Source organism: Lepidochelys olivacea, assembly GCF_965140295.1.
Source record: "Lepidochelys olivacea isolate rLepOli2 genome assembly, chromosome: 8".
Lineage (NCBI taxonomy): Eukaryota > Metazoa > Chordata > Testudines > Cheloniidae > Lepidochelys > Lepidochelys olivacea.
Window position 1 is genome coordinate 19,207,651 of NC_140418.1, and position 10,924 is coordinate 19,218,574.

Here is a 10,924-nt window from a genome sequence, read left to right on the forward strand (position 1 = left end):
TTTTTCAAAAATACCACCCATACAAACAGCTTTAGGCTTCATAACAATTGATTAAATTTATAGTTCCAAATGAATACCATCCAGCAACAAAAAATAATCATACAAAAATACCGAATTAACTCAGCCAACCAATAAATTAAAGAAACAAAACAGAACCTTTCCCCTCTGTAGGAACATATCTTCATCCTCTCCCCCAAACCCTGGAAGATCATCTAAACTATTTTGGATCAAAGGCGATACCAGTTTATAGCCAACCTTGGGTTATACTGGCTTCTCCTAGAATATTCTAGGGCTGAATGATGACAGTGATGAAAAGTCCACCTGGAGGAGTTACTCAGATTTACACCAGTGGAAGTGAATTCAGAACCTTGCTCTAAGTTCCTATATGCAGCCACGATTCCCTATATCGGGCAGGCTGTCTAATGGCCTCTGTTGCAAGATGGGAGTAGGAATTTGGAGAGTTTTGAAGGCTAAATAAATGCTCTACTTTTGTGTTTTGAAAAAAGATTAAATATATTTTAAGAGAGAAAAAAAGAGAAAATGTACAAAGAATTTTGTTAGAGTGACTGCCAACCTCGATTACCAAACACTACAGTATTTATTTTCTTGTCTATTTTTTACTCCTTCCTTCAAGGATGATGGTTAAAGGACAGGATAATAAGATGTGGGAACGAGAACTTGCTAAGAAGCAATTTCAAAAAGACGAAGAAGAAGAAAGAAAGAAAGAAAAAAGGAAAGAAAGAGAAAGGCAAATACAAGCATTTCAGTTAGTTAGTCAAGGTTAGTTTCATGTTATCTGCTATAACTGACATTATGAAAAATTATAGCTGGCATAAAACCAACTTTACTAATGATAAACCCTAGGACATTGTCTTTGATAGTGCTTGGCAGCTCAGTGATTTGTTCTTTTTTGAGACTAACTCCCTCCCCGAATTGTCTATGATGTCTTATATCTTCATTTACTGACTTCAGAGGAGTAAGGTTTTTGTTCAATGGAGATTTACATGCAAAGCAGCATTTTTACCTTCTTTCATTGCATAGACCAGAGCTGAGCTCAAATGCATCATGGGAAAAAGGGCATTTCTAGCCCTAACTCTCTTTTGCTCCTAGCCAGAACTCTGCCTCATAATACTGAGTTGAGTTTGTGGCTCCAAGGGTTCACCTGGAAACTTTTGCAAAGACAAAATTGTGGTTGGAAAACAGCAGATTTTCGCACTACAGAAAATGGAGTCCTTTGGATTTTTAAAACAGACATAAAGCCAAATGACCAAAACTCAAGTTTTTGGAAAAACTCTGCAGCTTGAGGAAAGATGTTCCTTATGCGTAAAACACTGGACTGCAAGTCAGGAGATCCGAGGTTAATTTGTACTCTGCCAGAATTTTCCTGAGTGACCTTGGCAAGTCGCTTCATCTTTCTGTCGATGGGATCTGTAAAATGGGGAGAATTAATGCTAATGTTCTCCCACCCTTTGTCTGACTTGTCTAGCCAGATTTTAAACTTTTCAGAGCAAGGACTGCCTTCCTGTAGGTATGAACCGTGTCTAGCACAGCCATGAGTGGAGTTGACTGCCTGGTGTGCCACCTTGGCCAGGTAGAGGCACTGGTGTGAGACACAGCACCTTGCTGTAGTTTCTCATTTTCAGCAATAGCAGGCAAAAAGGCTGAACCTCTTAAGAAGAGTCAGACGCAGCATTTTGTGGTAGCTTGGGAAGCAGTATTTTTGCTGCTCCCCTTCTCTCCAGATGCCAGCTTGGCTAGCAAGCAGTCTCTGTGGGCTGCATTCAGTGCATCAGTAACCCACAGGGCAGGGCACAATTTGCAAGTCAATAGCAGAGCTGTCAAGAGGGGAGTGGAAAGATTTAATTCTATGATTTGATTAAGATTGATTTAAAATGGTAAAGAGAGAGAGTGTGTGTGTGTGTGTGTGTGTGTGTGTTAACCTAAAACTCCATGTTGATTCCATGATTCACTTTCCTCCTAAGTATGTGTTTGCGCCTGTTGTTTCTGGGGTGAAATGGTGAAACTTCCTCCCTTGTATTTTGATGGTGTTTTTTGAGGGGAAGGGGGAACTTTGGCCAGAAAGTTCAAAAGACTGGTCTGAGCCTCCAATTTACTGTGGAAGATGTGTGCCATTTTCTGTCTGTTCTGTAACCCAGTCTTCAGCTGCGTAGAGCTAGCAAAAGGAATTCACTTTCCTTTAGGGAAGGTGCCCTGCATGGTGGTCTTAATCTTTCCTACTTTGCTTGGCTGCCTAAGGCTCCTCTTACATAAATCCCTCCTATGCTATAAGGATCTGGGAGCCAAGGGAGAAATCACCATCCTCCCTTGTTCTCCTTTTCTATTCCACCCATCATTTCGCCCACACACAAGGTGCTGTCAAATAATGTGTGGAAAAGAAACCTGGGTTCATCCAGCAGGGGGAGCCAGGCTCCCACTGACTTGCTGCACCCCTGGAATGTGGTGAACAATGAACGTCAAAGAGTGTGTGGATGTGGAGTGAAAACCGCGAGGTGGGAAAGAAACGAGAAATAAACCAGCAGGGAAAGATGAGGCGAGTGTCCTTTCGGCTGGGATCCCTGCCTCATCTGCAAGCCATAACAGCCAGCCTGTGGGATAAATGACTTCTCCCCTATGTTGGTGAGTACATGCCACAGGGGAAAGAGTTTGACTAGGTCTTTGTGTCAAGTCCAGGCGTGTATGTTGTGTCTTTTGTTAGTCTGTGTAAATGTGTGTGTGATTTGTTTGTGTTTAGTGTGTCTGTGCATTTTTGTGGCTGTTTAATTTGTTTGGGAGTTTTCTAGTTTTTTTGAAACTCTTCAGTGTTTGGTGTGTGTGTGTTTTGTGTCTGATTATGGGTTGCTGAGCATTAGTGTTTGTGTATAATCTTTACTTGCACAGTGAATGTATGTGTGTGCACATGGGTGTTGTCATTTACATTTTTTAGAATATTTCAAAGAGGACAAGTTAATTGCATCTGCTTACTTTTCATGTCAATTAATTAACCTTATCTAGTTTTAAATGGTGAAATACTCTGTGTCACCCCGTGTGCCACTGAGATGAATGTCATTTAGGACAGCTGAAATTAATACCCTTTGCTCAATCAAACGCCAGGGTGTTGGCATTTATTACCCTTTTTGTGTCTCCCTCTGTGTGTGTGGCTTGAGTGTGCAGTATACAGCCTACTAAGCTACATAATGATTGGGGACAATGAGACAGGAGGAAGTCCTGTGGGATGCTCTGGAAATGCTTCTTTATGGAATCACTCCTTGGATGCCAGAGGGAGTGACTGGGGGGCTGCTGCGGCGTTTGGCCATTGCATAGTCCCATGTCTGTCTTTTCCGTTTCTTAATGCTTTAGGAAGGAGACCCAAGTAAAACAGACACTTCCTGGAGAGGCAATGTTGCCACCCGATACCCCAGGCAGAAGGAAGTCTTTGCTATCAGGGTCCCCCACTCAGCAAGACGGAGGGAAAGTCCCTGGGACTGGAGATGTAAATCCCAGGGCAGGGTGCAGGAGATCCTGAAGAGCCTGCTGCACCTGGGCTTTGTGTAAAGGGAAAGGCATGTTGCTGTTGGACCTGATCCCTGGAATGCAACTGTGAGGAGCAGCAGTTGGAAAGAGGATTATTCCTTGATGATTATGAAGAACTAGCTTGTCAGCAAAGTGTCAGAGTAAACTCTTTCCCACAGGAATAGTAACACACTCCCACAACGTATGGTAGCCACCGGCCTGAAAGCTACATCAGTGGCTGAAGGGAGCTCCGCTCAGGTCTTTCCCATTTCTTCCTCCTCTTCCCCTTATTTCTTCTTCCAGTGAAGACTGAAAGACAGAAACATCACTCAGATCTTGCTAGAGTGTTGGAAATACCGTGCCTTTGTTTGGGATGATTTGTACTGATGTGCCACTTCAATGGGATGTACAAAGTGTGACTTGGGTGATGACCGTTTAGCCAGGACTGAGCTGGTTAACAAAGTTTGGAGGCTGAGCACAAAGACTGGGTGGAATGGAAGCAGCCTGTCATGCACTTATAGGACTCTAGTTTTAAACAAGAGATCTTTATGAAGGAGCTTGAAAACCAGACCTATTGTTTATCTGAAAATGAATTCCTGCCGATTAAACCATTGGCTTTTATTTTTTCCCCACCTGATGCAATGCAGTGCCTCTCTGTTGGTTTTGTATATGTGATTTGCTATGCAATTCAAATACTAAATAAGAAGGAGAGACAAACTTTCATCCCAGGACAAACAGAAAATCAAAGGTGAAAGGTAGGATTCAGATTTTCTCATTTAATTAAAAATAAATAAAGTAAGCCATTCTCTACTGAAAGCCTTTAAACACACACACACACACACACACAATGTAAATTTATTTTCTTTGCTTCTAGGACTGTGAGACCTAAACAATGTGGAACAAAATGAAGAGTTGCTCCCTGAAGCTTCCCATAAACAGAGAATCAATGTATTTTGTAGCTGGAATGCACTGAGGGTGAAAAGGGGAGAAAAAAAACGTCTCATCAGTTAGAGGTTTGTGAAATTAAATTAGAAACAAAAGCACCTAATGTAATACGCTTCAGTAGATCTGAAGGGCTAGTCAAATGGACACTGGAAACACTGGATCAATAGCCTATTTAAGTGGGAATATATGCGAGCTTGAAAAGTGATTGCACTCTTGTCTGTTGGGTATTTTTGTAGGGGACTCAAACAGGACATATGCAGATGGCCTGTTTTAATTGGGATATTTTGTGCTTGAGCAGTACAATGTAATTTGAAAGGGATTACTAAAAAAAAAAATCGGTGCAGAGTTGACTGTGTTTGTAAATTTCAGCTACTTGCCACACTGCTTTTGATGCCTCTTGATGTGATTCCTAAGGAGTATGCGGTCCACGCAAGGGTGAAGAGACTATAACACAAACCTTCGGTCTGCCTGGCAATGAGTAATTAATGGACGCCTGATGTATCTGTAGTCTCTGCAAGCAAAGGAGTTGATGTCATCATGATTTTCATGATATGATTTTCCCTCAGAAAAAGCTATGACTTGGAACGACACCACAATGGACGGGGAAGGGTTGCTCGTTGAAAGGGACTCCTCCTTTCGGATCCTTACAGGTTGCTTCCTTTCTTTGCTGATACTTTCCACGCTTCTGGGGAACACATTGGTGTGTGCAGCTGTCATTAGATTTCGCCATCTGAGGTCCAAGGTGACCAACTTCTTTGTAATCTCCTTGGCAGTGTCAGATCTTTTAGTGGCAGTCTTGGTCATGCCTTGGAAAGCTGTTGCTGAGATAGCTGGTTTCTGGCCTTTTGGTTCATTCTGTAACATCTGGGTGGCATTTGATATTATGTGCTCCACAGCCTCAATCTTAAACCTTTGTGTCATTAGTGTAGACAGATACTGGGCCATCTCTAGTCCATTCAGGTACGAGAGGAAAATGACCCCCAAGGCAGCTTTCATCATGATCAGCGTGGCATGGACCTTGTCTGTATTGATTTCCTTCATTCCTGTGCAGCTGAACTGGCACAAGGCTACAACCACAAGCTCTTTAGAGCTAAATGCCAGTTTCGAAGGCATAACTATGGACAACTGTGATTCCAGTCTAAACAGGATGTATGCCATCTCCTCTTCTCTAATTAGCTTTTACATCCCAGTGGCCATCATGATTGTCACCTATACAAGGATATACAGGATTGCTCAAAAACAGATAAGACGCATCTCAGCTTTGGAAAGAGCAGCAGTGCATGCTAAGAACTGCCAAAACACCACAGGGAATGGAAACAGTATAGATTGCCAACAACCAGAAAGCTCCTTCAAAATGTCCTTCAAGAGAGAAACAAAAGTCTTAAAGACTTTGTCAGTGATCATGGGGGTGTTTGTATGCTGCTGGTTACCCTTTTTCATATTGAACTGCATGGTGCCCTTTTGTGAGCCCAGCCCACCATCCAAGGGAGCAGAACCCTTTTGCATTAGTTCCACCACCTTTGATGTTTTTGTTTGGTTTGGATGGGCTAATTCCTCACTGAACCCCATCATTTATGCCTTCAATGCTGATTTCCGCAAGGCATTTTCAACTCTGCTAGGATGCTACAGACTCTGCCCTACTTCCAACAATGCTATAGAGACTGTTAGTATCAACAACAATGGGGCAGTTGTTTTTTCAAGCCATCATGAGCCCAGAGAGTCTAGCTCAAAAGAGTGTAACCTGGTGTATCTGATCCCACATGCTATTATCTGCCCAGAAGAAGAACTTCTGAAAAAGGAAGAAGAGGGTGAACTATCTAAGACCTTGGAGAAAATGTCTCCAGCACTGTCTGGTATCTTGGATTTTGAAGCTGATGTGTCTTTGGAAAAGATCAACCCCATCACTCAGAATGGGCAACATAAAACATGAACACTGAAGTTAGCCCAGCAAAATCTAACAGTCAAAAAAGATATACAAGATTTTTTGGTAAGAAACCAAGCTCTAGTGAGAATTATACTATCATGCAAAGTTCAGATTTGATTACTGGGTGTTCAAATCAAACATAAAATTTTAAACAAAAAAGATATTGAAAACCTAAAGGTATTTCTGTGTTGTTCATACTGAATAAAACAGAGACACAAATTTAGGTACAATGCAGTGTCAAAGAAAATATTTCTTCTGCTCTATAAGTATTTATAGAAACTGGTTTCTGTCTTAAATTGGGCCAAGAAAAAACCCATTAACAACTTAACAATTAACCTTTGAAGAAAATGAGAGGATTTAATTTGCCATGTCTAGTACTACTGGGTGCTACCAGGTTCTAAGTAAAGTTTGAGGGATTAAAAAGGTAGGTAGATGCCTTCTTAAATTATTTCTGAAAAACAGCTGAGCCTTACAAATGAGAATGGGTATTTTTAAAGATTTGGGAGATAATATGTTGATACTGGTTTTATTTATTTATTGTTTTAAATGGATATTTTTCATATGTTATAACAGATCTAGCTTTATTTAACTTATTTAAAATGTCTAAATAATGGGATATTTCAAGGGTCTCACAACTGAATTTTGACCAGTCAACAAGTCAGCACTTTAATAATGACCATTAAACATACAACAAAAAACCCACTCTGATAGTCTGGGTAGCCAACGAAGTACATAAAGAAGAAGCAACCATAAAAAGCACAGCAAAAGATGGGGGAGTTCATAAAGCTGAAGCTGTGTAGAATTTATTTATTTTTTGTGGGATGGCTTAAAAAAATAGGACCAGAGTTGACTGATTGACAAGTTGAGAAAGCTCTTCCCCTATAGAAATAAAAGGAATTGCTGCTATTTATTTTAAAAAGTTTCATGTTACAAAGACTTTGCTAGAATGTCAGTTTGTGGATCTGTAAATACCTTAAATATGAATACCACCTTAAGAAGAATCCAATTTGAGAAGAGAAGCTTCTTATATAACAATCATTAGTATATAATGTTTTGTATTTATGTAAGATAAACAGCTTTCTCAGACTTTTCTTATTTCAAGTCTTGGATATCTTTTCTGAATAAACACAATTGATTATAATAGTAGTAAATATGACAAATCTCGTTACCATCTGTATTATTACAGAAACACCAGTAGTCAAAAATCATGCTGTCTGTCTGCTAATGCATCACAGCCAGAATAACTTAACAAGTGAGGTACTTTAGTGCTTTACCTTGAAAACTAGAATGACATTAATTTTAGTCTTAAATATGTTAATAGTACATTGAATAATGAATAGTGCCTCATTTCCATTTTGGATGAAGACATTTCTAAATGTGTATGGAGCTTCAATCCCCATTTCCCGATGTCTTGTGAGCTCCATAAAATTTGCCAATGTTTATTTTGACAACTGCTACTTTTTCATTGTACTTTGAAATCAAAATTCCTGCCGTTTTTCCTTTGTAATGTCAAAAGTAGTCAGTAAACATTAGCAACAGTCATCGGCAGGCATTACCATACGGACACATTCCGAGAGAGCCATTTGTTTTTGGAATGTTAGCAAAATATCCTTCAGAGAAACTCTTCACAACCTTTATCAAAAAGTGTTATCAGGAAAAGAAAACTGAGAGAAAAATTAGAAGTCTAATGAAATATATACATCCTGCATCAGGTCTGTGTTATTTATGTATTGTGAATGTTTTCATAATTTTATTGCCTGTATGCTGCTTTCATACATATAATAAAATTATTTTGTGAACAGAAGGTCAAATAAAACAATCTACATTGCATTTATTAAATATATTCTGTTTTTTGTTTCTCATATTGATTACATTAAAGACAAGGACATATTAACGTTTTCCTACTTGCCCTAATGTGGAACCGTACCAATGAGGTTAATAGGAATTTTCCATAGGAGCAGAAGAAAGCCCTTTGTATTGAGATGGCTTCATGTTTCTATTTCAATTGGCTACTGCCATTCATTCTGGACTGGAATTTAAAAGGGTTCAGATGTCTGATTTCGAAATAGCTGCTTTAAAATGATGGGTCTGAACCATTTAAATGCATAGGGCCTGATTCACTGGTGACTGATTGATATCAAAGATGTTGGACTGGTGTAAAACAGGAATAATGTAGTGGTGAATTACACGCCTGGGGCCTTTTTGTTGTCCTTCTTTAAAACTCTGTGATACTCTTCAAAGTGATTTGTAAAAATAGCATTGTAAGGTTCCATCACTATTGTCTCTCAGTGTGTTTCTGTTCAAAACTACTCCATTTACAAGTAAAAAGAAGATGGACCAGACCCTCAGTTGGTGTATATCAATGTTGTTCTATTGACTCCAGTGGAACTATGCAAATTTATCCCAACTGAGGGTCCAGCCCACTGGCTTGTCTCTTCATCAGCCTGTAAATCCATTTTGAAAATGGAAAGTCAAGCTCACTTCTTTCTGCTTCAAGTATTACCAGTAGTAAAGATTCTGCAATCAGGACTGAGCCAGAGTAGAATGCAGCTCGTTCTCCCCAAGCTGTATTGGCTCTGCAATTCTAACATGAGTAAAAAGTAATACAGATTTATTTCAGTCAGTAAAACCAGCAGACCTGATTGTAAATGCACATTTCACAGAGCAAGGAGGTGTAGGTTGATAGTCACTTTGCAAAACAGAAACCTACTTTGAGTCTTTTTTAGCTTGTTGGCCAGAGATTCTCTCTGCTCTGGGGTGATGCCTGGGTCCTGATATTTGTAATAAATTTGAGACGTATGAAGGATTGGCTTCCATTTCAAAGAGTATATAAGCAAAAGGACTTTCTATGGTCCTCAGTTGGGCAAATCTCTCCTTGACTTCTAGACTTTGGCCTTTTATTCCCCAGACCTCGCAGTTATGAATTTTGGTCTGGAGTATAATGGCGAAATAGAGTTTAAACATAATACTCAAAGTTACTTCACATTCATTATTGTCCCAATTATACAGTGGTTGCTTGTGCCCAAGCAAATGGAGAGGCTGCAGGTAACCAGAGCCATCCCAGTGCCTCCTTTGCCCACAGATTGACCAGTTTTTCAAAGTGAAAGACTGGGCACCAGTGGGAGTGCCAGGGGCACTGTCCATGGGGATGTGGCATAACTTGCCTCTGAGAGGCAATCTGGGTTCCCCCTTTCAGAACAGGCATTGGGACACTTCAGAAAGGGCAGGAGAGGAGAGAGATTTACCCCTCTGAGACAATGCTACTGTTTTCTCTCTGTCAGCCCTTCTTTTCTCTTTCTACCTCCTCCTTCAAACCCTTTCTTACCTTCCTTGTTCCTACCACCCACACATCTCATTCTTAACACTACCAATTTATCCATATCCTTAGTCACCCATTTACCCCATTCCTTTATTCATTTGTCAGTCTAACCTGTGTCTCTCTAGCTCAGATTCTACCCTGGCCTATTTGTTTCTCAGTCCCTTCCAGCAGTTTCCAAAGCATATACAAGGGGACCCACCCTCTGCCTCTGGGGCACTAATCTGAATTAGCCTCTCAGAAGCCTGTATTACCTGCTATGCACCTTGCTCCCTAGCTTTCAGAAAACTCTTGCAGCTAGAGTACAGGTGCAGAGCAGGGTTTGCGAGATGCACTGAAGCCATTGCACCCTTCAGGTGCTGGATAAATTCCAGCCCTAGCCGGCCCCCTGGCACAACGGATAGCAGGAATATTATGGATGGGTCATAGCCTGTCGTGACCAGCTACCTTCAGGTAAAATGCATCTGCTGTGCTGCTGGCAATACAAAGATTCCTAAATGCTGGAGTGATTTGAGTGGAATGTGAAAGGATGGCGGCAGCCCACTGGTACACTGGAGGGCTAGCATCACAAAGATTGACAGCACATAGCACAAGGCAAGCTTTTTAGTTTCCATCACCTTTGCTCTTATTACGCACTAGTTAAAATGGCTGTGTGTTTGAAATGTCCCCAGTAACACATAATCTAATGTAGCCTTTCTTCCTTATAACTTCGTTGTGACGGAAGATTGTTTTAACCTCTTCCATTTACAAACGAATGGTGGCCCTGAAGCCATTATGCTACTGAGAACAACCTACACGCAAATGAACCATATCTACCTTTGTCCTCAAGGTTAAAACTTGAATGGACTTGGCCATTTCCCAGGCAAAAAAGAGTGAAAACTATACAACAGACCTGAAAATCGTCTATAGCAATCACACATTAAAAAGAGGGGAAGAAAAACTTAATCTTTGAAGATAGACAGGATGAATAAACCAGTTCTCAGAATCCAGTCCCAGTCCTTTTGGCAACAACAATGGCTTCATTTTCAGAAATGCTGAGCATCCACAAAGCTCACTGAACTCCAGAGGAGCTGTTGGTGCGCCACCCCTGAACTTCAGGCCATTTTAAATGTCTTGCCATCAATTTATCTGAGAACAGAATTTGTCACTGTAAATTTCACTGAACTGGTCATACAAGAACTCATTTTCTAATCCAAAAGGTTTAACTGTGGCATCTCCCTGACAAACTC

At 40.5% G+C, this 10,924-nt stretch overlaps 1 protein-coding gene across 2 annotated transcripts; it reads left to right on the forward strand.

Annotated features, from left to right (window-relative positions):
• The first annotated feature begins 1,189 nt into the window (after positions 1-1,189).
• DRD1 (dopamine receptor D1) lies at positions 1,190-7,387 on the forward strand. Of its 2 annotated transcripts, none has more exons than XM_084637734.1 (4): positions 1,190-1,528; positions 3,358-4,265; positions 4,385-4,523; positions 4,825-7,387. In XM_084637734.1, the coding sequence occupies exon 4, from the start codon at positions 5,030-5,032 to the stop codon at positions 6,383-6,385; it is 1,356 nt and encodes a 451-aa protein (XP_084493860.1). In that variant the 5' UTR covers positions 1,190-1,528; positions 3,358-4,265; positions 4,385-4,523; positions 4,825-5,029; the 3' UTR covers positions 6,386-7,387. The 2 variants fall into 2 exon arrangements, with proteins under 2 accessions (XP_084493860.1, XP_084493859.1); XM_084637733.1 differs by lacking the exon at positions 1,190-1,528 and adding an exon at positions 1,540-2,637.
• Positions 7,388-10,924: the final 3,537 nt, after the last annotated feature.